The sequence below is a fragment of the Brachypodium distachyon genome, chromosome 1 (assembly GCF_000005505.3).
Source record: "Brachypodium distachyon strain Bd21 chromosome 1, Brachypodium_distachyon_v3.0, whole genome shotgun sequence".
Taxonomy (NCBI): domain Eukaryota; kingdom Viridiplantae; phylum Streptophyta; class Magnoliopsida; order Poales; family Poaceae; genus Brachypodium; species Brachypodium distachyon.
Window position 1 is genome coordinate 40,563,234 of NC_016131.3, and position 26,700 is coordinate 40,589,933.

A 26,700-nucleotide genomic window follows, 5' to 3' on the forward strand; every position below is an offset into this window, starting at 1 on the left:
TTTCGCTGGGGAGAGATGGCTCTTACTCTCCAGGATGTGTCGATGCTGCTGGGACTACCATTGGTGGGTGATCCCATAGGACCGTTGCAGGCACCAGCTGATTGGCAGGAGGGTATGGCAATACGCTTTCAAGGTATGTGTTAATTTGTGCCCTGTGTTTTAATTTGTACTCTATGTGGAACTTTGTGTTAATTTGTGCCCTATGTTTTCAAGGTATTCTTGCCGGAGCCGGGCCACTCACCTCGGAGGCTCACAGACCTAAGCTAGATTGCTTGCTTAATTACCAGGTTAGATCGATGTGTTTTAAGTTAATATATCTAAGAGCATACCTCATATACTTGCATGGGTTTACTAACACTTGGTTTTTGTTGCATGCAGATTCAGAAGTTTGGATATTCAGAGACCCAAATGACTGAGCCTCAGATCACTCGGAGCCTTGAGGCATATATAATGTGGCTTCTCGGGAAGGTGATGTTCACCGAGAACCACGTCACCACCATTAGCGCACGCTACATCCCTATTGCAGTGGAGATCGCGAATGCAACTTGTGGTGACGACATCACATAGAGGAGTTGGGGTTCGGCCGTCTTAGCGGCTACGTACCGAGGTATGTTTTACGCTTGCCAGCTTGCGTCGCCCAAGTCAGCCCTGCTTGGATGTCCTTTATTGTTGCAGCTCTGGTCGTGGGAGAGGTTTTCTATCGGCCGACCAGACGTTACGGGTGATCACCCTAACGCTGAGCAGGAGTTGTTTGACTTAGAACACATCGACCTGCCTACTTTCGTGAAAATTTGGACACGGAGCAAGGTATGTCGAATGTGAAATTCATACATTAGTTTACATAAACCATGAATGAAGCTAACTTCTATTTTTTACAGAGACGCTTTGCACACGATCAGGTCAGGAATTGCTACCCATCATTCAACGAGCAGTTCGACGTGTTGCACCCTGAGGCGGTTGTCTGGGAGCCGTACACACAGGACGCCATCGATGATAGATACGGTCGCACCAGTGGTTCCCGGGGTACCACTGTTGCGCGACGCGTGGGCCCCGTCTCCAAGTTGCCGGGAGGATTCCGTCCCGGGCAGCAGCCACAAGCTGCCCGGCAAGCTACCAACCCGGAAGGGCTAGCGGGGCTTCGGGGAATATCCCCACCTGGACACCTCCCGGGAAGCCGCTTCCCGGGAGGTGGGTTCCCGGGTGTGTTGGCCTGGGCGTTTCCCGGGGTGCGACTTGCCGAGAGGGGGAGTTCCCGGGCGCAGGCGTCCGCCACAAGGGTGGGGCCCAGCGGACAGAGCAACAGCGCCACGTGGGCGCGTGGCGGGCGTCGGATGCGCAGTCTCAGCAGGGCGAGGAGTGAGGCGCACGGCGCATTAAATGAGCCGACAGGAGGGGCGTTACCCGTTCTAATCAGTTGAACAGTGGCTGTCCAATCCTACCCTTAGAGTTTTAGACCCCTAGCAGCGGAGGTGGCGTCCATGCGTGCCACCAGCTCACCGAGGGGGAGTTGTATGCCTCCCTGTTCGACACTTGTAACGCATGCACCGCGGCACCTGTGGTATCCCTTGAGTATAAAAGGAGGACCAGCGCCAGCGGTCAGGGGGTTCGGTTCTGGTCGATTCAGTTGGGTTCTAGTTTTCCTACTAGTTCTAGCTCAAGAATAGTAAGTAGCACTCAGTAAGAAAGGAGAGAGCGCCCGGGGACCCTGCCCCCGGCAACGTGTAAACACCTGATTTATAATCAATATCAGTTCAGACAGGCAGGACGTAGGGTTTTACACCTCCGGGTGGCCCGAACCTGGGTAAAAACGTGCGTGCATGTGTCCTTGACTTGCATGCATCTAGGGTACGTTACTTTGCAAGTTGTGTAGGGCCATCGGCCACGAGCTGGCGGCCAAGGCTGCCGCGAGCCCAGGCGAGGGTTCACAGAAGAAGGGTTCCCGCAAGCGCAGGGGGAAGCAGGTTCTCGCTGCGGACTCGGGGGCTCCTGCTGCGAGGCCCGCGAAGAAGGCCTCGCCGAGTGGCGGGTCTGGCGGCAAGCAGGGCGACGCGCCCCGCTGCCCCATCCATAGCAACTGCACCCACGACACGCAGAACTGCCGCATCCTGCAGGGGATCAAACAGCGGCGTGAGCAGTGCCATGAGGAGCGCCACGCTGCCGGCGCCTGCTTCAACTGCGGCGACATTGGGCATCTCTCCCGAGATTGCCCGAACGACCCCAGAGCGGGGCCGAGGCCGGCCGGCGGCGGTGCCGGCAGGGACGAACCCCAAGGGGGGCGCGGCAAGCCCCGCGCGGGACGGGAACGCCCTCCCGGGGGCACGAGAGGGCTCGCGCTGAGGAGCAGCGCGAGTCCGATTGCACTGGCGGTGATGAACCGGGCTTCCAGGAGCCTCACGGCGTCGCCTGCATCCATGGGGGAGCCTATGCCCTCCCATCCCACGCCGCGGTGAAGCGCCTCACCCGCAACGTGTGCCCGCTGTTGCCGGACGCGGAGCTGCAACAGCCGGAGTCCCCAGGGAGGTGATTGAGCATCGGTTAGCGGTGCGCCCGGATTCTCCTTGCATCCCGCAAGCTGCGCCACTACTTTCAGGCGCACCGTGTCACGGTGGTGTCGGGGTTCTGCCTTGAGTGAGCCCTCACCAACCGTGAAGCCACCGGGAGGGTGGCCGAATGGAGGATGGAGCTGTCGGATTTCGACCTCCACTTCACCAACTCCAAGAGCATCAAGAGTACGGCCCTGGTGGACTTTTTGACGGAATGGACGTCAACAAGCGTGGAAGAGAATGAGCTGGAGACCAGCCTGCCCGGCAGGCTGGATGAGGACCGCTGGGTCCTCTACTTTGATGGCGCGTTCAGTCTCCAAGGAGCTAGCGCCGGGGTCGTCATCGAGTCACCAACAAGGGACCAGTTGAGGTTCGCTGTCTAGCTCAATTTCCCAAACTCCACCAATAACACGGCGGAGTACGAGGGCTTGCTCGCCGGGTTATGGGCGGCGATCGCCCTCGACATCAAGCGCCTAGTTGTTTGTGGAGACTCCCAGCTCGTGATCAACCAGGTGAACAAGGACTACGACTGCCCGCAGATGGCACCATATGTCGCACCAGTGGCACCCGGGGTACCACCGCTGCACGACGCGTGGGCCCCATTCCCGAGTTCCCGGGAAGATTTCATCCCGGGCAGCGTCTATGAGCAGCCCAGCAAGCTACCAGCCCGGAAGGGGCTAGCGGGTCTTCGGGGAACATTCTCGCTTGGGCACCTCCCGGAAAGCTGCTTCCCGGGGGAGGTTCCCAGGTGCGCTGGGCCCGGGTGCTTCCCGGGGTCGACTTGCCGGGACAGGGGGTTCCCGGGCACCTGCCCCCGCCTCAGGCGCGGCGCCCAATGGCCAGGTCGACAGCGCCACGAGGCCGCGTGACGGGCGTGGGATGCGCGGTCCCACCAGGGCAAGGAGTAAGGCGCACGGCTCAGTAAACGAGCCGACCGACGGGTCATTACCCGTCCGATCAAAGGAACAGTGACTGTCCAATCCTACTCCAGGGTTTTAGACCCCTAGCAGCGGAGGTGGCATCCATGCACGCCACCAGCTCACCGGGGGGAGTTGTATGCCTCCCCGCTGGACACTTGTAGCTCATGCACCATGGCACCTGTGGCATTCCCTTGAGTATGAAAGCTGGACCCATGCCAACGGTCAGGGGGGGACGTTTGCAAGGGCTAGGCAGAAGATTAGTTGGCTCTAGTAGACATCGGGGCTGGGTTCGACCAGCTCATAGCTTCCAGCATTGGCAAAGGGTAGTAAGGAGTACCTAGTCACTGAGAGGAAGCCCGGGAACTTGCCCAGCCATTTGTAAACACTCAATTCCAAACTAATACCAGCTCAGACAAGTAGGACGTAGGGTTTTACACCTCCGGGTGGCCCGAACCTGGGTAAAAACGTGCGTGTGTTTGTTCTTGGGTTAGCGCGCACCAGTAGCACTCCATCTCGCCGGTCCCACAGGGCCCCATCGGCCGTGCCGGCGATCGCCGGGGCTCTGCCCAGACGCCCCTACCGAACCTTAAAGGGGGCCGTGGCCGCACGCCCCCGGTCTCGGAGCACCGTGCGACGACATCGGGCGCACCAGGTAGGGGGCGCGGGAGTAGAGCTTCTCGGTAACCGCCGACAGCGGCGTCGGCATCGACGTCGGCCTTGCTTTCCTCGCCGACGAGATTAGCCGCCATGCCCCCCAAGCGGGCTGGCGATCCACAGATAGACTCGCGTGAAGCCCCAGCGGCACACACGCGGTCGCACGACGTGCGACCCGAGTCGGGGGCTCAGGAGAACCCCGAGCCCTCGAGGGTGCAGCAAATGCAGCTGCCTCCACCGCCTCCTCGGCCGTCTGCTGACAATCGGCCGAGGGGACCGGCTGCCCCCGGTGTCGGGGCCAGTCACGCGAGCGGGCATGGTGCCGCCCGCGCCGGTCAGCGAGTTGAGTCGCGGGCCGAGGATGCTCCGCGGAAGCGGCACCAGGGCCACACCGCGTCGCAGGCAACCCCTGGGAGTTAGCACCCTGCGCACCCGGAGGCGTCCGAGGCCAGAGCGGGAAGCAGTCGCTCGGGAAACCGACCGCCCCCCGCACGAACCCCAGCGGAAGCCATCATCGCCGTGCGCGTCATGGTGCGGTACGAGCCGCAGCAGGGCACGCTGGCGCACGAGACGTGGGGCGAGGAGTTGGAAGCGCTTCTCGCCCTGGCCGCCTAGCAGCCGCAAGGCAAGGGCGCCCCGGTAGGCTCCGGCCACGGGCAGAACCCAGAGCATGGAGACGCGCCACCCGCCTCACGACGGGGGGAGAACCCTCCCCCTCCTCAGGGAGGCTAAGGAGACCGGGGCCCGGAGGGGTCCTCCAACTCATCGCCCATCGTTCCGGGGGCGATGCGCGTGGCATCTTGAATGCCCGCCAGCAGGAAGATTTGCGCCCGCGCTTGGAGCGCCGGCGCAGGCGCGAGGTAGAGCGCCAGCGCCCACAGGAGCAGGAAGACGCTCCCTTGGGCCCCGAGGACGGCTGCACCGCGTTCACACGCGAGCTGCGGCGGGTGACGTGGCCCCGTATGACGGGACCGCCAACCCCAAGGATTTTCTCCTGACCACCATGTTGGGTATGCACACCATTGGCGCCAACGACAAGGTCAGGGCCAACTGGTTCCCAATGGTCCTGAAAGGATCAGCGCGAACCTGGCTGCTCAACCTGCCCGCCAGGTCCATCGCCACATGGGCGGACCTGCGCGAGCAGTTCGTGAGCGCGTTCGAGGGCGGCTCTAAGCGCCCGGGAACCATGGCGAAGCTGCACACTATCGTGCAGAAACCGGGAGAGACGTTGCGGGCCTTCGTCAACCGCTTTTCCAACCTCTACTATTCCATCCCGGAGGCGGAGGCGGCCGCCATCATCAACACCTTCGCCATCAACATTCGCGATCCCAAGATGCGCGAGAAGCTGAGCACGCACCGGATCCGGACGACGCAGGACTTGTACGCCCTGGCGCACAAATGCGCCATGGCCGAGGAAGGGCGCCTAGCGCCCGAGCTAGCAGCTAAGGCTGCCGCAAGCCCTGGCGAGGGCTCGCAGAAGAAGGGTTCCCGCAAGCGCAACGGGAAGCAAGTTCTCGCTGTGGACTCGGGGGCTCCTGCTGCGAGGCAAGCAAAGAAAGCCTCGCCGGGTGGCGGGTCTGGCGGGAAGCAGGGCGACGCGCCCTGCTGTCCCATCCACAGCAACTCCACCCACGACGCGCAGAACTGCCGCGTTCTGCAGGGGATCAAGCAGCGGCGGGAGCAGTGCCATGAGGAGCGCCGCGCCGCCGGCGCCTGCTTCAACTGCGGTGATATCGGGCATCTCTCCCGAGACTGCCCGAACGACCCCAGAGCAGGGCCGAGGCCGGCCGGCAGTGGTGCCGGCAGGGATGAACCCCAAGGGGGGCGCGATCAGCCCCGCGCTGGGCGGCAACGCCCAAACCGGGGACGCGACAGGGCGCGCGCTGAGGAGCAGCGCGAGTCCGACTGTACCAGCGGCGACGAGCTGGGCTTCCAGGAGCCTCGTGGCGTCGCCTGCATCCATGGGGGAGCTTACGCTCTCCCATCCCACGCCGCGGTGAAGCGCCTCACCCGCGACGTGTGCGCGCTGTTGCCGGATGCGGGGCCACAACAGCCGCTGAGGTGGTCGCACGTGCCAATCACCTTCAGCGCCGACGATCACCCAGCGCGACAGTTGGGTTCAGGGGTAATACCCTTCGTCGTCTCACCGATCATTAGCAATATGACGGTGACCAAGGTGCTGGTGGACAACGGAGCGGGGCTTAACCTCCTGTCCGCCAGGCTGGTGGAAAAGCTCCAGCTACCGGTGGAGCAGCTGAAGCCTACCGACCCGTTCCGGGGGGTGAACCCCTGGATCGTGCGCCCGTTGGGACGCATCACGCTGCCGGTCACCTTCGGGTCCCGGGAAGCGTTCAGGACCGAGCACATAGTGTTCGACGTGGCGCATACCCCGTTGCCCTACAACGGGATTCTTGGTCGGCCAACGTGATCAAGTTTATGGCGGCCACGCATTGCGCCTATGGCGTGATGAAGATACTGTCCGTCTATGGAGTCCTCTCCATCCGATGTGACCTCAAGGACGCGGCTTGGTGCGTTGGCGAGGTCGTCCGGGCCGCTGTTGCAGCTGACGCCGGCGACGAGGATACCGTCGGGGACGACAGCTCGCCGGGCGATGCCCCGGCAACGAAGAAGGTCCGTGCTACCCCGCAAGAGCTCGCCCGGGGAGGCGCAGGCTCGAGCTCGCGCCCCGGCAAGGGGCAGGGGCTCCGGGAGGAGGCCACCAAGGTGAAGAAACTGCCCCTCCAAGCCGGCGGCAAGGGGCGCACCGTTACCGTCGGTGCAAACCATACCACCGAATAGTAAAGCGCCCTCATCACCTTCCTCCGGGATAATGCCGACATGTTCGCTTGGGAACCGTCGCATCTTCCCGGAGTCCCCAGGGAGGTGATTGAGCATCGGCTCGCGGTGCGCCCGGATGCGCACCCCGTCAAGCAGAAGATCCGGCGGCAACCACAAGAGCGCAAAGATTTCATCAAGCAAGAGGTGGGCAAGCTCAAGGCTGCCGGGGCAACCAGCGAAGTTCTGTACCCCACTTGGCTGGCTAACCCTGTAGTACTGCCTAAAGCAGGAAATAAGCTTCGCATGTCTCATCGCGCATGCCCCAAGGATCCCTTCCCTGTACCCCGTATCGACCAGATAGTTGATTCTACCGCTGGTTGTGACTTGCTGATTTTTCTGGATGCTTTTTCCGGCTACCATCAAATCAAGATGGCGGTCGAGGATGAGGAAAAGACAGCGTTTATCACCCCGGTTCGCTGCTATTGTTATACATGCATGCCTTTCGGGTTGAAAAACGCGGGCTCCACATTCCAGCGCGGCCTGCGCGAATGTTTGGGGCCCCAGCTAGGCCGCAACGCGGAGGCCTACATGGACGACACCGTCATCAAATCGAAGCGTGGGGACTCGCTGATTGATGACCTGCGGGGGACGTTTGACAACCTCCGCAGGATCAAGCTCTAGCTGAACCCCGATAAGTGCACCTTCGGTGTCAACTCCGGGCAGCTTCTGGGTTTCTTGGTTTCACACAGGGGGATACAGGCCAACCCGACCAAGATAGAAGTTATCGAGAAGATGGAGGCCTCCCCCAAGGTGAAAGATGTCCTGCGCCTCAACGGCTGTGTTGCCGCACTGGGACGTTTCATCTCCAAGTTGGGCGAGCGTGCCCTGCCTTTCTTCAGGGTAACGAAGAAGAAGGGTCCAGTCGACTAGACTCCCGAGGCCGAAGCAGCGTTCCGGGAACTCAAGCAGTACCTGAGGTCGCGATTGACCAGGTGGTCAGCTCGGTGCTGGTTGCCGAGAGGGAGGAAGACGTTCCGGGGACTGGGGTTGCGGGGCTGGGGGCTGAGCGGCCCCCGACAACCGCCTCGGGCCTGGGGACCACCCCCGAGTTGGCAACCTCAGCACCGCGGAAGCGGTTGGTGCAGCACCCGGTGTACTTCGTTAGTACGGTGCTGCGCGACACGCGGACGAGGTACTCACAATTACAGAAGCGGTGCGCGGGTTTGTCGACGAGGTGGCCAAGCTGAGTACATGTCGCACGATGCTTTCGATTCTTGGGATTCCACTAATTTGAGGAGAAACAGTCGGTTGTCGATCTGGAGGCCATTATGGTTTCGATTCTTGGGATTCCACTGCCTCTGTGGGCTAGGGAGATCGATTGAGGCAGTAGACGGATTTGGGGATTCGGGGATTAATAAGGGCGAGGCAGAGAAGATATCGAGTGCTCCCACGCATAGGACGCACGATAAAGTTTTAAATTTTTTTGAAATAAATTGAGTGAGTTCATTAGATATGTGTCTATCATGTCACAAAGTTTCAAATCAAAATTCATTATATGCATAGAGAAACAAAAAAGACAAATTCAAATGTGAGTAGGTCGCAAAAAGATAAAAAACACAAAAGACAAAATTTCTGATACTATTCATGTTTGCATTTGTCTTTTTTCTTTCTCTCTATGTATAATGAATTTAGAGTTGAAACTTTATGACATGGTGGACACATATCTTATGAAACCACTTAATTTATTTTGAAATTTTTGAGAACTTTTTAGGGGTGCTACCGTGCGTTGGGAACTTTTTAGGGGTGCTACCCAAATTGTTTTTTTAGCCGGCGCGGGCCAGAAAGTTAGCTGACGCCCCCAGGCCGAACCCAACCCATGGGGGGGAGGGGGACAGTGTCGCTATGTGTGATGAGACACTAAGAAAACGTCTTTATTGTTTTAGACATTGCATAAAGACACCATACTGTCTCTACGTTCAATACGACATTTCATAAAAACATTGCATTGTGTCTTTACACTTTTTAGACATTTCATAGAGACACTATATTGTCTCTACATTCAACGTGACATTATACTTCTAATGAAATATGCATTGAAAAAATTGTGTCTCTATAGTGATGTGCTAGAAAATATGCATTGAAAAATTTATATTGAAACCAATCCTCGAACTCAAGACTTTAAGGAAAACTACACACTCACCTAGCCATCTCAATCTGATACCAATTCTTGCTTATACTTCTAATGAAATTACTATGAGTAGTCTGCTACATGTCTCAAACCTTCTAAGAATGTCTCTACACAACATAATATGTGTCTCAAATAGTGTCTCTAACCATACCGTAAGGTCATTTCCTCAAGTATCTCAAAACCATGTCTCTACATGAGTTTTCTGACAATCTATTAAATGCTTCAAAAAATGTCTCTACACCATAATGTCTCAAGTAGTGTCTCTATATTTAAGACATTGTCCATAGCGCCTCATAGAATGCATCTACATGAAACTCTGCCTCAAAATTGTCTCTAAGTAGAGACAAAGAGTACATTGCCTCGATGAAAATGTCTCTACAAGACATATTTGTTGTAGTGCACATTTAAGCTTTTACAGCTGAGACTGCATAGTACAACACCTGCGTGTTGCAAAGAATCCAAGAATTAATCTTCCAGCGAAAACCAAGAGAAGGAAGCAAGAGAAATCCAATCCAAGGCATGGATGGATGGATTGGGGGCACACCATCTAAAGAAGACGACCCAGTTGTAGGCGGAGAAGTAGAGCCTCACGCCGAAGCTTCGTCCCGACGGGCACCGCCATTTGCAGGAGCTTCATGGATCAGGAGAGACAGAGAAAGAAGAAGATGATGACGACGGATGCGGAGTTGGATTAGGAGAGGAGGAGGAATCGGAGTTAGATGCAATCAAAACCATTAATATTCCTCCTAGACTTGCAGGCTTTTGATGGATCGGATCGTGAATTGGACGGATTAGGTTGGTTTTTGCAAGGCCATGAGACGTCCCAGGACCGAGGCGCGTTGGCGATCAACAACCTCCTCAGGTTAGGTAGCATTGACGGCGATTGGGTGGAACTAGATGGCACGATCCACTTGTCGGAACATAGGTGATTCATGTTAAAAGCTCAAACAGGGTTATTACTGGCAGAACTTTTGCTAAATAGGGTAAAAAAAGGAAATCCCACTAAATTAGGTCAATGTTGTCAAAAAATTTGGATTTGTTGGCTTTGTTTAGTGTCCGCTATTTGGGCTGAACAGGATTAGGTTTTATTTGTGTGACAAAATAGTTTGGTTATAATTTATGTTGCTTGGATATGACTTGGAATTTTAGAAAAGCATATTAATAATAATGAAAGAAACTCTAAGAAAACACATGGAAAAAATATCCTTGCTCTGTAGGAAGCTCTACGCTCATTCCCCTATGCTGCACCACTGCCTAATCTTAGCAACAATCACGGTGAGCAAAAGAAAATAACAACAATGATATTAGGAAAATTATAGCCAGTTGAAACCACCATACAATTGGAACAATTATAGTTGCAATCACTGTGCAACTGAAAAGTATACAAAGTTACGGTTGCAACCTCATTGTGGAGAAAATTGCTGATGCAACTGAAACAATTACAATTGTAAACCCATGTTATGGGTGTGATTTAAAAAATTACAGTTGCAGACTCCATGCGACTGAATTCACAGTTTCAACCATGGTGCGACTCCAACTGAACAAATGACAGTTATGCAATTAGGAAAGTTATAGTTGAAACCATTGTGCAACTCAGTTGCAGCGCCCATACAACTCGAAAACGCACAAACAATACACTTGTAATTACTGAAGCTAAGTTGCAGTTGCAAAACTTAGCACACAAAATTACACTTGACACTAATTAGAGATTAAAAAAGAATCAAATTATACTTGTAAGAATCTCTCAGGAAATTGAGAATTAGCAAAACTGCATTTTATATAATAAAAGCAAACAGTATTACTGCCTAAAAATTCCAAATATTTACCGTGCAAATTTAATTTAGAACAAGTGTAATATTTCCTTAAAAAACGTGAATTTAGTTTTCCTCGATAAAAGAAAGAAACAAAAGGAGAAGGTAGAACCCTTATGTGAACAAATAAGAAAGCCCAAACATAAAATAAAAATCAGCACATAAAACAAAGCACGATATGGTGATGTTTGTTTGCCATCAAAGTTGAGATAAAATTAATTACTGGCAAATACCACTAACATCTCGTTTGGCACCCATCATTTGGGTCTAGAATTTTGGAATTCATTTTGAATTTCAGAAAGAAAAAAAACTTGTTTGGTTAGCATGGAATTGGTCACAAGAATTCAATCTCAAATTTCATGCAATTGCATTATGACTAACTCCAATTCCTCTTCAAAATCCATCATTTATCTGGAACTGTTTCTCACTCTACAAATCCATGTGGTAGACAAACATGATTTTTGAACAAGGAATTCTAATTCAACCAAATGAAATCTTATCAAAAATTGAATTTCGTTTTATTTTATTTCTACCAAATGAAATGAAACGATGGTTACCAAACGGGTTGTAATATGCAATACTGGTTTTGTATAGTCAAATTTACTATTTTTAGGGAATTTGTGTGGTCTATTTTACATGTAGCATAGTTTTACTAAACCGTGAGAAGTACGGGAACTGCATCACTAATCGAAATTAGAAAAGACCCTTTGTGATTAATCCTTTGTTACCGAACCTATACTAGATGAAAATAAAACATGCATGCCAAGCGCACAGTTCATTTCCAGAGTCGACAAACTTTCAGTCTTGCATGTGGGCTTTAGCCAATCCGCTTTCTGACTGCGGACAAAGGATCGATTTGCGCTAATTTCTTCAAGCAGCAAGCATATTTTTCTTTTGTTGAAAGAACTAGATTTAGTTCCTTCGATTTTTATTGTCTTTAAACAATCCGCCACGTGGAACTCGCTCGTAGTTATTCAAATTTGAAATAGTGACTTGCTAGGTTTAGTAAGGTCGTTTAATATGGAGATAACAGACACTGCAGCTTAAGCTATCGTCTGTCAGGTTGCCCGGCCCAAAGGAGTTATGTCGGTATGTTTATCAACAGTGATTTTGTTATACTCCATTCATGCCGGTTGAGGTGGATCTATTATACGTACTACTCCTGAAAATATATATGGCCTATTAAATCATTTTTTGGTTGGTGGACATGGGAGTTTAGAAGCAAAAACTCAGTTGGCCCCCTTTCCAATGGAATCGCTAAAAATGACCACCTTCAAAATGAAATGGCAAAAATGGCCTGACAGAAGGTCTGGAAGATGCCACATAGCACTTCGTGCCAATGGCATTGGAGGAAAGTGCTTAACTCCAATAGGGGCTTAGGTCCAATTGCATTGGCGAAAGGGCTATGCATGGGCACTTTAGCGCAGCCGGGCCCACCCGATTGATTTTCTTTCTCATTTTCTTCTTATACTTACTCGTTCTGATATTTTTAAAATTTATTTGAAGATCCAAACGAACTCAGATATTTATAAAATTTTGAGGATAAATTTAAAATGTTGTTATCCACCTAGGGTAAAAGTTTAAATTATTTTGGAGCAAACTTAGAAATTCTGGGATTTATTTGAATTCAAATCTTGTTTAATTCAAGGTTGCTCCAAAATAATCGAAAATTTTACTGCAGGTGGGTAACACCATTCTAAACTTACCTTCAAAATTTCATAAAGATCTGAGTTCATTTGTATATTCAAATAAATTTACAAATATTAGAACAAATAAGTATAAGAAGAAAACGAAAAGTAGAACAATCGTGCGGGCCCGTTTGCCCTAAAGTGCCCATGCATAGGCATTCCGCCAATGCAATTGGACTTAAGGCCCTTCCTCCAATGTAATTGAATTTAAGTACTTTCCTCCAATGCCATTGGCACAACGTGTGACGTGGCACCTTCTAGGCTTTCCGCCAGGTCATTTTTAGCATTTCGTTTGAGAGGGGGCCATTTCTAGCATTTTTTTTCACCCCGGCCAACGATGCGAAAAATTCTAGGAGTTTAGACGAGGGGCATCAGAGTTGAGCTCTAGTTTCCATCACTTTTAACAGTTAAATTTATAGTGCAATCCTGACACTGGCGGAGCTTGACCAAAACATAAGAGGGTGCGATCCAAATGCCAAGTGAGAACATATATAAAGAATAATTAGTGGCAACGACACAATAATGATATATTTATCTTGTTCACAGAAATACCTAGTGCACAAATATCTGCATGTTGTAGACAGGTAAGATTTGGTGCTCAAAAAGAAAAAAAAATCACATTTAATGACCAAAAGATAACTAATAGAATGAATAATTGGAGAACTGCTCAATTTTTTATGCCATTTCTCGTTCTACTTGCAGCAGCAAGCTGCCTGCAATGTTGTTCCCCACTGTTATCTAAATCAGGAGCAGACTGATATTCAACAATTTCTTCATCTCATTTTTCTGGCCGGAGGCAGCAGCCGTGCTCGTGCTTTCGCCACAGGCCAAGGCGGCCGTAAGCCGTGTGCCGGTCCGCGTGCTGCAGTCGTGGGCGTTCAGCTAGTCCGTGTGTTCAGCGGCGGCAGGCACACCGCGCGTCCTGCCGCGTGGCCGCACCCGCCGCCGCCGCCCGGGGCTGCCCGTGCCCAGCCCCAGCCAAGTTGCTGCTGCAGTCCGTGGATGAGACCAGACCGTGAGAACTGAGCAGGAAAAGGGGGATTTGGGAACTGGGGATAGCCCTGCGCCGGTGCCTGGAGGAGAAACAGGAAGCGGCCCTGAGAAGACGAGGAGAACGTGCGAGGACGAGGCTACGCGCGTGGTGTCGGGTAAATTGGCCTGAAGATCCTTTTTGCGCGTGGTGACGAGGAGAACGTGCGAGGACGAGCCCACGTTAGCCCGAACGTAGCAACCGCAAATTTAAAATTACTAGCACGTGTGCCCGCGTTGCTACGGATCAACAAAATCGCAAATTATTTATTTTTATTTTCTGTGTAGGCAAATCATGGTGCCGTCGAGGTCGGCATGCGGGTGTGGTGACGTCGGTTGTAAGACGGAGTAGGAGAAATCGTGAAAAAAAACTGGAGGAAAAGAAAATAACGGATAGTGGCATATTAGTTGTAATTTTAACGAAGTTAACCTACGGTGACGACCGTACCATCACCACCAACTCCAATTAATATGAGATTATATATATATATATATATATATATATATATATATAGATTCTCTAAACTTAATTTAATGTCGGTTAGAACACAACCTTCAACTATTCATACGGATTAGGTTACCCCCCGCCCTCCTCAACTAGCAAATATGGTTTTTGTATACGTGGCAGGTTTTGACCGAGTTGATTGCCACATTTTCTCCTCAATAATTAGTTGAAATGCGTTGAAATTTTAACAATAGGCTAAAGTTAAAACTTATGATTTTTTGTAAAAAAATCAAAATTTTCAAGTAACTTTTTTTAATTTAATATTTAATCCTCGAACATAATATGATGTTTTCTATTGATAGTTTGTCCAATGAAAATGAAATTTTAAAAGTAGGTTGAGAAACATGGCTTCTTTGCTTTCTCCAAAAAAGTTAGTTGGCTCCACCAAAACCTGTCATATATGTGAAAACCATATTTTGGTTGGGCAACGGGTGTAATTTAAACCTATGAGTACTTGGAGGTTGTGTTCTAACCAATATAGAGTTCAGAGAGTAATGTAAACTCACTGGTTAGTTTAGTTTAGACTTGTAACGTGGACTTAACACGAAATTCGGAAATTCAAAAGGAACTTTTTGCCAGAAATGATCTTGGTTGTTCACCGTAATTATGTTATCCCGCTTAAGCTTACGCTCTGTGAATTCCCAACAAGCAAATACATAAATAGATTTTCCTCAATTCCCATGTGTATTTCTCATCACATACCAAACAAATGGTTGAGGTTAAAAATCAATTTTCCATGTCTAGTTTCCTAGAAACTTTTCTTTTACTATATTTCCTAGAAACTTCCTAAAACTCCCATATCCCTTCGTTGATGCCACCAAACACGCTAAGAGAGAATGGGAATGACTTGCAATCATACGGAGACGTGGATGCCATCCATAGAGAGTAAGACAGAGAGGGAGGGCAGAGCCTGTAATTTCATGGATGATTTGCAAAAGGGACCCATGTGAGCAATCGGACCGTTCATATAGTTCAGGTAGGGATGTCAACGGCGCGCAATACGGACGATGCCAAAGCCCGCTTAATCACTTCCCGCACAATTTCCAGGTTTATCTTTTTCTCTTTCCGCTGTCAAAGGTTGCATGGGAGGGCTAAACGGGTGCCCGTTTAAGTCGATATTTCAGATTTGCAAAAGATCTCTCATTTTTCACCTCATATGTCATGATATGCTCGTTGGAACATACACGAACTATGAGATTACAATATTTCTACGAGGTAATATGGAAAAATAACACTGTCCCCTTGTCGCGTGTGCAACACCTGCTCATCAACGTCAGCTCATCCAGGTCAGCCGGATACGGGGCAAGTTGTAGTTTGGACCGTATTTGCATACCCCAGGACATGTATAACGGTTGATAAGACTGCATTCTCTTATGTATTCTACGACATTTAGATAAGACATCAAACATGTTGTCAATAAGTCATATCTTACAAGTAAATGCCTATAATTAAATAAATATTAAGAAAAGATGAAATCTTGTACAATAAAGAATTTGCTTTTTGTCTGCCTTATCCTTCTTGTGAAGAAATTATCTTTTTAGCTAAGAGTAAGCTCATGTCTTTTCTTCACTTCTCTCTATCACATCAACAGTTATCGTGCGTGGCAAAATTAAGAAAAAGCTGACGTCACCGTAGTTTTTTTTTTTGTACACGCCCTCAAGTCATAGCGTATTTGTATATCTAAGTCAAGTTTAACTAAATTGTTTTCGGATGCCAAGTTCATCTACTACGAACGTCTCTTACTCTTGTCATTTGCAGAACAGGCGGAGGTGGGCCATCAGACCGTTAATACGGGATCCAATAGTTCAGGTGGCCATTTTCAAATTTGCAGAAGATGCCTCATTTTAACCTGATATGTCATGATTAATACGATTATTGCTTTTACAATATAATACGATTATTTGGTTACATATTCAAGCAGATATTAAGTGCCAAAGTTGCTCATGGGACTATGGGAGATCTTGCAAAATCTAAACTGTATATGTTACGAAAGTAGAAGACCAGAGAAACAATACACGGAAAGGGGAAACGCGAGGAATATGTAAAGGCAAAAATGTGTGTTGAACTTGCAGTGCACTTAACACATGCATCTTGTACGGACTCCTTCCCACCCATATCAAGTGACTCAAATTTTTCCCAATATGGATGTATCTATGACCAAAGAGCGTCTAGATATATGTAATATTTCGTCACGGAAGAAATATATCCCTGTACTACCAAAATAAATAGATGCTGGAGGATATTTCACCTTTAAGTTGACAAGCTTTTGTCGTATTTGATGTATAACTACTTTATTCACGAAAGTAACTATTGTACAGTATGCAACTATTATCACCACTGGCGGTTCATTGATTAGGAACTCATAATATGTTTTCTATCGCTGATTCAACTAGTTTCTCCCTGGCAAAATCCATAAATGTTCTATCACGGTATTGAAAGATCAGTCTTTGAATCTAAGCAAAGTATGATGACGAGGACGAAGTATCACGGAGAACCTGCATGCGTAAAATAGGGCAAAACTGTGAGAAATAGCATCAAATTGTGCAGTAATGGAAGGTTTTGAGCTTGCCTCCAATTCATCTTCTGTGAAGGCATCCTTCTGGATGCTCCAAGTGTCGGCGTGTGTCCTCTTAAACTCAGCAACAGCCTTTGTCACAGTAGATCTTATGGGAGACGGCTCACGGATGAAGCGGGCAAGCAGTGTTACATGACCAGGAAGCCAGCTGCATAGAGCAGGGTAAGGCCACAGTCCATCTCACAAAACGTATCACAGATGCATGCAAGAATGGAACAATAGAACTACCAACAGATTTGTTGCTAGCGCAAAACCTAAGAGATCAAATGCTCACAGGACAGCCTACTTGTCAAGGAAAATGTATGCCATCGAAGCAACAAATAAGGTAAAAATTACATGGGAGTACCTCGGCATGTCGTATGGGACAGAAAGCACTGAAGCCGTCAGAGCAAGTACTGCACCATGGATGGTAGCAACAGAGTGAACCAATTTGGGAGTTCTGCAAGTGAAAATATTAATGGTTATTAGACAGTTAGAAGGTCAACAAATGGTGACAAGAAAAAAATTAGTAATATCGGAATCAATAGAAAGTTTACCTTCTCCTTGTATCAAGGATACGTAGGGCCTGTGCATATGATCTATCGCGAAAATCCTTCGATAGATCTTTATCTATACCCTTCATTAAGCTTGCAAGAACACCAGCAGCATGCTCTCTGACCTGAATATAGAACAGTAAAATTCATACAGTTAGCAGCAGGTATCTTCACTAAACTTAGAGGAGCTCTAGCAAAAACAGTTCGTTCATGTACATGCCTCAAGCCCAGGTAAAGGCTAGGCGTAGAAACATTGATATAGTTCATGTTTTGTGTCAGATGTACAAATCGTACTAATATCTTAAATAACACAATAGGGACAATGAAAATGTTTGGTGAATACAGGTCAGATGAACATATATACTTGCCTCAACTTGGTTATCCACAAGTAACTTCTCAATTGTTTGCCAAATTTGTGATTTCTCTGAGCCAGAAAGAATGAATGTGTGCCTGTGATAAAGGTAAGTTAATGTATTAACTTTGCGTTAGCTCCCAGATCACTGGGAGAATCATAAAGCCACACGAAAACTAAAGAAACATTATCTCATCAAGAGACTAGAGATCTGCAAGACAAATATAGGTCATACTCCGTAATACATTTCACAAGCTACACTACAAGAAAAAATCAGTGTGCTGTCTGTAGCAATGACCTCTAGCAAAGAAAAACACATTGTGGCCTAAAACATTTATTCCAATACTAGCTAAAATAGCAGCGAATAGAAAGGACTTGAACCTGTATGTAAAGGTCCTGAGATATGATAACAATGAAGATCTGGTTCGCCAGTTAGGATCATTGACTGAAGAAAGGATAGCCATAACAGCCGTTTCAAGAAAAGGACGTCGCAAAATCTGCCATTTCAACAATTCAAAAGCTGACTTGGCGAGCAATGACAAATCTTTATTTGATGTTTCCTGCAAGAAGCCAAAAGCACAATAGGACAGTCAAGTGCTAGAATAAATTTTGCAATTCTAACAATTAATAGCAACAGAGGAGAAAGAAAAAGCCACCCAAAGTTTGTGAATATGTTTGTCTTTTGGTCAAAAGAAAGTATAACCTTTTAAGAATTTTAATATCAATGATCAACTTCAGATTTTCCTAAGAAAGAAAAGCAATCGACTTCACTTTTAAGATGTGGTTATTCGAAAATCAGAATACAAATTTATTCACCTTCACTGTTATTTCTCTCATGATACCATGAAAAAACAAGAGGGCAAGCAAAATGCCATTCATGTAAGAAAGGGTTATGTCACTATGGCAGCGTTACCATATTGTATACCTGTAATGATAGAACAGGGTAGAATAGCGCAATAATAACATCGAGTAGAACAGAAGATCTCCCAGACTTCAGAGATGCAATCATGAAATGGAAAATCTGTGAAACAAAGGCATCAGCCATGACTGAAGCAATGGAATAGTGCACTTTTCAACCTGGAGAAATATATGGAGTAAGTACCGTTTCCATTCTTTTAGCGTCAGCCTCGTCTTTATTGTCCAAGCCATTTTCAGCACCTGAATCTGATGCCAAGTCCAGTTGCTTAGACTGAATATTGTTCTGTATACTCACAGATAATTCAGTAGCTCCATCTGTCAGACGTTTAGACCAATGTTCATTTCCTGATTGTTCAGCCATGCTTACATCCCCACAAAGTTCTCCTGGTGAACATGCAGGCCCAGACAATCCAGACAGTCTCACATTTGAGCATGCAACACACATAGCCACACCAATCGCTTCTCTTACCTGGACACAAAACAAATGAAATGAATAAAACTGCTTTCTTCCTAAATAATTATTAATATCTTTACACATGTGGTTTCCATTTCTTATTGGTAACTTGTCAAACAAGCTAGCCCTAGGACAAGATTAACTCATCCAGTTTTACTTACATTGTGTTCAGCACAAGTGGGAAGGGGAGTTTAGAAGGAATTTATGGTGATATACGTGTGGTAGTTTGGTTCTGATATAACCTTTGAAAGAGGACTTGATTCTGAAAAGTGTGGCGGCTCAGGCAGGGGCGGAGCCAGGAATTGAAGATGAGGGGGGCGAAAAAAAATCGCACAAACAATAAAACGTCACAATATATGAAGTCTCAGTTTATTATATAGATATCAAGCACAGGTCCAAATGTCTGAGTAAATACATGCTAGTGATGAGTGATTGACAAATTTAATTGTACGGATTGTAGCATCACCATGGGATTGTAAAGTCGTGCGTGTCTGCATCCGACGGCTCAACGAGGCAGAAAGCAAGATCGCCAAGGATTGTGGCCATGCATGCAGATGAAGAATTAGTGATCTAACATAATTGAGACAAGGGGACGGGAGAACGCAGCTGTCGAGCTGTACACGGAGAGCATCAGAGGCCTTTAGCAATCAGCAGGGAATAGTTTAGCCTTATGAACTTATGGCATTTTTCTTCTAGCCTAGGCTTTGCCCCTCCGTAGTTCTGTACTAAGACTCTAAAGAGCATGCACATAGGTTATTAGGCCTAGCTAATTAACTATCTCCGGCCAATTAGTACTTGCACCAATTACTACTAGTATACCTACGAACAAAATTATAATCCTTCATCGTTTATTACTTGATTTGCTTGCTCTATACATATTATAATCCTTCCATTTATTCTTTTTGGCCTCGTTTTACATGTACAGTTTGAGAGCTAGCATGCCAACCATTTTTTTCAATTGTCATGGGAAGTATCTAGTGCACAAAATATTTGATTCATCTTTTTTTGCATCTCTCTTCTTTACAACTTGACCTTGTATTTGAATACCGTATTTGATGTCACATTATTTCCAAACAAATTGAAACCTGACGACAGATGCATGCATAGTTTAATCTTGCAACTAACAATAAAAGATGCATTTTGATTATGGGTTATACGAGGGCTAATACTAATAATATGAAATCTATTCATGGACTTTGTCAATTTGAGATGTAGAAGGAGCTTTGTCAAGCATACTTCCGTAGCCCAAAAGTAGTGTGGACAGGCCTGACAATTATGCCAGCCCACCAGAGGAGAGGTCAAGCTTAATATAAGCATATTTGTCAATCACACCAGAAGATTGTTCAAGCCTTAATATAAGCATGACCCAGTTTACAGGAACATCAAATACTAGAACCTGCCTGTAAAGCAAATATGCATACTATCGACATAGACCCTAAATGTGAAGATGTGCTATACAACATTGAACACTCACACAAGTTCTTCCAGAACAAAAAAAGGCATTGAATGTGCTACATAAATTAAAGAAATACTTTTAGGTGCAAACATAATGTAAACTCAAATAAAGACAAAATAAATAAGGTACTTGTCAAGCTTCACACGCTAACGTAACCAAAAGACCGATCTGATGGAAAGGGCTAGGCGATCCACTTATACAATTCAACAGTACTCAGGCTGAAGTGATCTAACATTACCTGCGCAGATGAGTGACTCATGCTGTCAAGCAGTTCATTGAGAATTTTAGCATGGTACTGCTCCTCTTCTGGGGACATTTTACGTGGAGAAATTTCAATTAGAGCAACAGACAGAAAAGAATATCTCTTGAAGAGTACGCTAGTTGCTACAGATTGAGGAACTGCTGTACATAAGCAATCTAATACTTTTTGCCTGAGAACTGGGGCACGAGTTCCAGATCTTTCTTTCCCGGTAACAGAATATCGAATGCAAGCTGCCCACTCAGGAACTGATTCTACGGATGGAGCTAACACAATCTTCTGCAACTGAAGCATCAGCCAGTTGCTGCTGGACTCCAAATTCCCAGTGACATCAGAGTGAAGCATGCCTGCCATAGCTTCAGCAGCCACACATTGCCTTGATCTTTCTTTAGAACTCAGAAATTCTTCCAGCACATTCTGAAGTGAAGACATTACTGGCATTCCACATTGTTGTATAAGCCTTTTGAATATCCTAGCAAAGCTGGAATAGAACGTGCCACCGCCCACTAAAGAAATCCAACTAGGTGTACATGGCCAAGAGGCGGAGAAATCAAAATAGAAGTAAGTGATTGCTTTATCAGATCCGCTTTGAAAAGATGAAGCTCCATAACTCGCTTTTGATGAACCATCATTATCAGAAACAATATGGACATGAGAGAGACTGTTTAGTGTGTCATTCATGAATCCTTCCTCCTGGATTATGTTACTCAAAATTTCTCCTGTGGCCAACATGTTGCATTCTTCGGGGTGGTCCAGTGGTTGTGAATCTTCCACAGATGTCTTATGAGGTGATCCTTGTAATAGGGTGTTCAGAGCAGATATTGAAAGCATCCTCGAGTGGGGGAGTTGACTCTTCAAATTCTTTAAGAAATGACCTAACACAAAACAGTATTTCTAAACAATGAAGGACAAACTTGTGAATGAAATACCAAATCTCATCTTTACGAAGATGCAGATGGGAAAAATGAAAATGAAATGCATGCTTCATCTCCATGTTACAAAAAGAAACTACAACGAGAGCGAGCTATCCATACCAGCAGTTTCTGCCAGGATTCGTGAATATATGCCAGGCTCAGTTCTAGATGCCAAAATTAGCAGCAGAAGTACTCTATTGGCCATCAGGTTATACCTGAAAGTATACAAAATATATTTACACGGTTGGGAAGATAGTTAGGTCTATCCTGATAGACTGGCATGATAGTTACAAATGAGATCAAATTATTAATTCTTTCAAAAAAAAAGTATTCGAAAGGTAGATTCAGTGTTATTTTCGTTGGGAGTGATATGTATGGACTACTTCCAAGGACAAATCAACAAAGAAGAAAGCTTGATACAGAGCAAATTGTTGGAGCAAAGCATCGCCAGATTCGCAATCTTTGCCAGAACAAGACAAAGTTACGAAGCCAAGAAAAATATGCATTTCAAACTGGCAAGACTTATTCGAGCTAACAAGCTTCTAGTAGCATTCACGCTACTTGGGCTATGGTAGAACACTGCACAGTGGTCTTTTCACTTAATCACTCAGCTATTCAGCTTCAATTTAAAAAATGTATACCCTATGACTAGCCATTAGAGATCAACAATATGTTAATTGTATACAAGTTGCTCAATGGCACTGCGATATTATGTGGGCTGTTAATCAAAACAAAAGTAAACAAGAATATTGATAAATAGAAAAACCTGTGTATATTTCATGAGCAAATTATATACTCCCTCCGACCCATATTACTTGTCTCAAATTTGCCCAAATATGGATGTATCTATGTTTAAAAAGCGTCTAGATACATGTAATATTTTGACCAGTAATATGGGTCGGAGGGGGTACAACTTTTTATCCATGCCGGATGATTCACTTTGTCCAGGTTAGTACGGAGTATAATATTATTACAAGGAACAAGATACAACAAGCTGTCTTTTAGACATAGGTAAAGTCAAACTTTTGAATTCCGAATACCAATATATTCAAAAACCAAAGTTCAGTTTCTGCTAGCATGTCAAGGACATGTGATTTGGATTGGATACTTAAAATCATGTGCATAAATTTGTCTCTTAAATTACTTTCTCAATACACAATTTTGTTTTGTTATGATAAAAAATTAGTGTTATGTTTTGGAGACTTCCAATACGACACCTTTCAGGTAATATGAGGACCAGTCTACAGAGGAGGATCTATCGGGATGAAGCAGCATAGGTTGTGGGCATGGTGACTTTGTTGATGGGTAAAGTCAATATAACAAAGTACAGACCTACTGGGAAATTCTCTATGGTGAAAAGATAGTAGAGAACTCCAGAAAATAATAGATGGAGAATGTTTGACGTATTTGCATCAGCAAGATCAAAAATATTTCAAGGTCAAAATTTCAAGATCTCGAACGTTTGGTCAGCATATGCAAATTTCTTACCGCCAATGTAGACTGTTAGTCTCAAAGCCCAAAGCATTGATTTGAGAAAATAATCCGAGAAATCCTGGCTTGTCAGACTGACTTTCAGAATTCTTGAAGAAACTCCTTGATATTCCAGCGAAACGTATGTTGTACTTCACAAAGAGCTGTAAACATCACATACAGAATATTTCAGTGGCAAATATTATCTCATAGTTTTGTTCTTTTACAGAAATATACCTCGGTAATAGCTTTCTGACACTTCAGCGTTTCATGATGAGAGCTACAGAGAAAAGAATTAGCTTTAGTACATTGATATCGATCAGGTGCCCTGTTTGACAAAAACATACCGTATGCTTCTCTTTCCCCTATTTTTTGGGTGCCAAATATTGATATTCTTTTGTGAGATATACAGCGAAACATATTGATAGTTCTAAACTGTCAGAAATGATAGGAGAAACCTAGAGTACTTGCCAATTACCTTTCCAAAATTCCCATGATAAATGAAGAGAGGGAAATAGAATCCTACATTTAACAAAGTTAATGCTATCAACATTATTGCGATGACTTATCTATAAACCATACAAACTGTGAATAGACATACAGTGGTCAAGTGTCTCAAGACAGTCTGTGATGCAAGAATGCTGCAAGAACCAAGCACCACATGTTCAGGGGCTTTCAAGTCGCGCAAATTCTCGGTCAGGATGAGAACACAACTAGAAATTAGAGAAGGCCAGCGCTTCAGCAATTTTGTTAGAGATCTTCCAGCATACCTGCATTGAAAGAATTTAGAAAAATGGAAACATCGCCAACAAACTAAAGTAGGCCATTGCAGCATGGCCACACAATCCTTTGATCAAAACTTCATTTTATGTGACAAGGTCCTAGTTAATATCAGTGAAACAAAGACATTGAACAAATCAGTATCCAGAACTGCATGCTGTTCACATTACAAAATAGAGAGAAAAATAAGTACTCTAGTCAGAATGCACACAACAGTTTTTCCAGTTAATATGGCAATATTCAAATGGTACGTACTAAATCCTAAACAAAAGTTGCAGCTATATGGTCACATATAATACATACAGTGAGAGAGAAAGAAAGAGAACTTACGAGCGAACAGTTTCGTAGTTGTGCAGCGAGAGATCTAGGAGATCAGTCACCAAATTAATCATGACACTAGATGGAGATACATCAGCATTTGTACGGTATCTGTGGTATGATGATTGTGCACATCTCCACGTATTATGAAGGTGTGCTTTATCAACAAGTGCCCATCTAGGCCTAAAAGAACAAAAAAATTAACTTCGATCACAATCAATGGAGTGGGATCATACTACAGAAAACAGGACAGACATACCTCTTTTTGCCTTGAGCGTGAAATGGAACAATGAAGTTGCATCGAGGCTCAATGATGGCAGCAGACTCTAATTTCCAAGCCTGAACATGACTTGCCCATTCTTCATACTCCAAGCTACCTACAGCAGTACACTGTCACATAAACAGTCAAAAGTAATGAACATGAGTTTTTAAGCATAGCTACCATACCATAGTTCACCAAAGCATCAATCACGCGTACTACAAGTGCTAGGAGAATACTATCATCAGTTCTTTCCTTTAATAGGTACCTGTATAAAGAAACGTAAATGCTGATACAATAAATTAGCAAAGGATGAGAGAAAATAAGCTTCAAAAGGATTAGCTAGTAAACTCGAATAAAGTAAAAATAAATGTTGACCTGCAAGCAACGTGCACAAATTCTGCAGCCTTTTCACGCATTTCTGAGCTGCCAACAGTGCTACCAGAAGATCCCGCAATAAAGAAATTGGATTCTACTACCTTGGACTTGTCATCTTTATATGATGGACGCATTTCAGGTAAGCACGACATAACACCCTGCAATGCAGAATGAATGCGCAATAGTGTTACTTTTAGGTGCTCCTTCTCATCTCCTGCCAAAGTAGAACAAAACAACCAAATATCAAGGGGACACTTACAGAAAGAGGACTAAAAGAGAAAATTAAGCACACAATTTAATTATTAACATAGATTGGTGTAATCAGCCTCCTGACAAGATAGATCAGCGTACAGAGACTAACATATGAACATACATGTACTGATTCTTCTATACAGAAATCCTGTGAGCAATTAGTACCCTCTACATGCACAACCAAACTAGAAAAGCATACAGGACTGCCTCCGAGGTCAGAACTAGAATATATATATACCTGTCTCAGAATGAACTTTCGCCTGGCAGATAGTCAAAAGTTCTTCCAAAGCTGACTGAAAATGGAACCCTAATAATTCATTTGCAAAAGAGAGTTCATCTTGGCTGGGATCATGCCACTTTGGAGGGAAGTTAAGCATTTCAAGCTCCCTGTCTGGATGAGCTTTTGAACAACCCCATGGTTCAATAATATTAGCAATAGGATGACAAGAAAATGGCCTACAAAAATAGAAGGAATTCATTGGATAACTTCTTCTAAATGAAGAAAACAGTAAAGTACATATAAGCTCAACTTACGTATACTGATCTACTGGATAATATGACACCAGGCTTCCTAGCAAAGAGCGCAGGAGATGATCACCAGCTCCGTTGACCTAGTTGTTCCAAAGAAAAAAGGAAATCCATCATTCAAAATGTAGTATATAATGGGTATACTGTCTATCCAAATGTATGAAAGGTAGAGGAAATATAAACCTTCCATGAAGGGGCCTGGAATGCAGATGTTATTATGTGCTTCAATTCTTCTCTATAGTTGAGTAAGACAGGACCGGCATAACTGATGGATATAGCCAAAACCCTTAGATAGTAATCCAATGCTGTTTCCAGAGCAGGAGAAAGTGTAGCCTGCATGTGCATCCAATGCAACTGGTGTGTGATGCATGTAAGAGCTCTAACAATAAATATCTTATGTTTTGAACAAACCTTAGTAGCCACACTGTTAGAAACTTCTCTTCCAACATAACCTGTTGTTGGAGTGTCTTCAAAAGAAGACATGATTGTCATTAAGATAGGCCTTACAAGATAGACTGAAGCCTCCTCGGGATAAGAATGGATGCAGGCACAACAAAGAAGTCCAACTTCTGAAGTAGCACCAGGAAGGATATTTGCATTGACGAACTTGGCAATTTTCTTAAGGGACTGTCAATTGGAAATGCAGGAAGCATGAGCATGACAGGAATTTTGCATGTTTAAGCCATTTGAATTCAAGACAAGGAGGTGGAGACTGGAGCTTTTAACTAAAGTGCAGTACCTGATTAAATAAAGGTTTTGATAACTTTCCCAAAAGTATTTCTAGCATGCAAAAATAGTGTGGGCTGTCCTCAACGAGAAAAGTTCCAGACATGATTGAGCTTTGGTAACCCTCAGTACTGCCAAATCCAAATGAAAAAATGTCATTTACCTTGTTCTGAAAAAGAATACAGTAGTAGTAATCATAATTCAAATAAAGGAGACAGCTTACATGGGACTACTAGATTCCAAATTCTGAAGCACGGAAAATAGCCGACAAAAGAATTCGTCTAGCCAATCTGATAGAACGGAGGATTGGAGGAAGGCAGGCACATCATCACTAACACCAACTGTAGCCAGCTATCAGCACCAAATGATAATTAGCCAAACAATACACACCATCACCATAAAAACAGTTTTG

The 26,700-nt window shown here is 45.8% G+C and overlaps 2 protein-coding genes across 3 annotated transcripts in view; one reads left to right on the plus strand and one right to left on the minus strand.

Annotated features, from left to right (window-relative positions):
• Positions 1–16,524, plus strand: LOC112269884. The gene is made up of 4 exons (XM_024457344.1): positions 1–133; positions 214–287; positions 379–607; positions 15,875–16,524. The coding sequence occupies exons 1-3, from the start codon at positions 16–18 to the stop codon at positions 565–567; spliced, it is 381 nt and encodes a 126-aa protein (XP_024313112.1). The 5' UTR covers positions 1–15; the 3' UTR covers positions 568–607; positions 15,875–16,524.
• The window catches only part of LOC100845882 (proteasome activator subunit 4), an 18,890-nt gene continuing 8,427 nt past the window's right edge, over positions 16,238–26,700 (minus strand). The window contains exons 12-35 of one of the 2 annotated variants that reach the window (XM_024457341.1): positions 26,512–26,639; positions 26,302–26,419; positions 25,974–26,189; positions 25,746–25,916; positions 25,569–25,645; positions 25,273–25,490; positions 24,783–24,996; positions 24,593–24,672; positions 24,405–24,522; positions 24,158–24,328; positions 23,649–23,817; positions 23,526–23,569; positions 23,285–23,327; positions 23,066–23,211; positions 21,698–21,792; positions 20,643–21,538; positions 18,679–18,963; positions 18,502–18,597; positions 17,958–18,136; positions 17,593–17,674; positions 17,228–17,349; positions 17,038–17,130; positions 16,686–16,839; positions 16,238–16,611 (exon numbers count right to left, since the gene is read on the minus strand). In XM_024457341.1, the coding sequence (XP_024313109.1) occupies positions 16,570–16,611; positions 16,686–16,839; positions 17,038–17,130; positions 17,228–17,349; positions 17,593–17,674; positions 17,958–18,136; positions 18,502–18,597; positions 18,679–18,963; positions 20,643–21,538; positions 21,698–21,792; positions 23,066–23,211; positions 23,285–23,327; positions 23,526–23,569; positions 23,649–23,817; positions 24,158–24,328; positions 24,405–24,522; positions 24,593–24,672; positions 24,783–24,996; positions 25,273–25,490; positions 25,569–25,645; positions 25,746–25,916; positions 25,974–26,189; positions 26,302–26,419; positions 26,512–26,639 (3,957 nt within the window). In that variant the 3' untranslated portion in view covers positions 16,238–16,569. The remainder of the gene's footprint in view (positions 16,612–16,685; positions 16,840–17,037; positions 17,131–17,227; positions 17,350–17,592; positions 17,675–17,957; positions 18,137–18,501; positions 18,598–18,678; positions 18,964–20,642; positions 21,539–21,697; positions 21,793–23,065; positions 23,212–23,284; positions 23,328–23,525; positions 23,570–23,648; positions 23,818–24,157; positions 24,329–24,404; positions 24,523–24,592; positions 24,673–24,782; positions 24,997–25,272; positions 25,491–25,568; positions 25,646–25,745; positions 25,917–25,973; positions 26,190–26,301; positions 26,420–26,511; positions 26,640–26,700) is intronic. The other variant, XM_003563877.4, reaches the window with a different exon arrangement.

What these genes read in the sequence shown, in the direction of transcription:
- LOC112269884 (XM_024457344.1), top strand. Translation starts at nt 16, where the DNA reads ATGGCTCTTACTCTCCAGGATGTGTCGATGCTGCTGGGACTACCATTG. An exon ending in TATGGCAATACGCTTTCAAG is followed by an intron (nt 134 to 213) that starts GTATGTGTTAAT and finishes TATGTTTTCAAG; the next exon opens with GTATTCTTGCCGGAGCCGGG. An exon ending in ATTGCTTGCTTAATTACCAG is followed by an intron (nt 288 to 378) that starts GTTAGATCGATG and finishes TGTTGCATGCAG; the next exon opens with ATTCAGAAGTTTGGATATTC.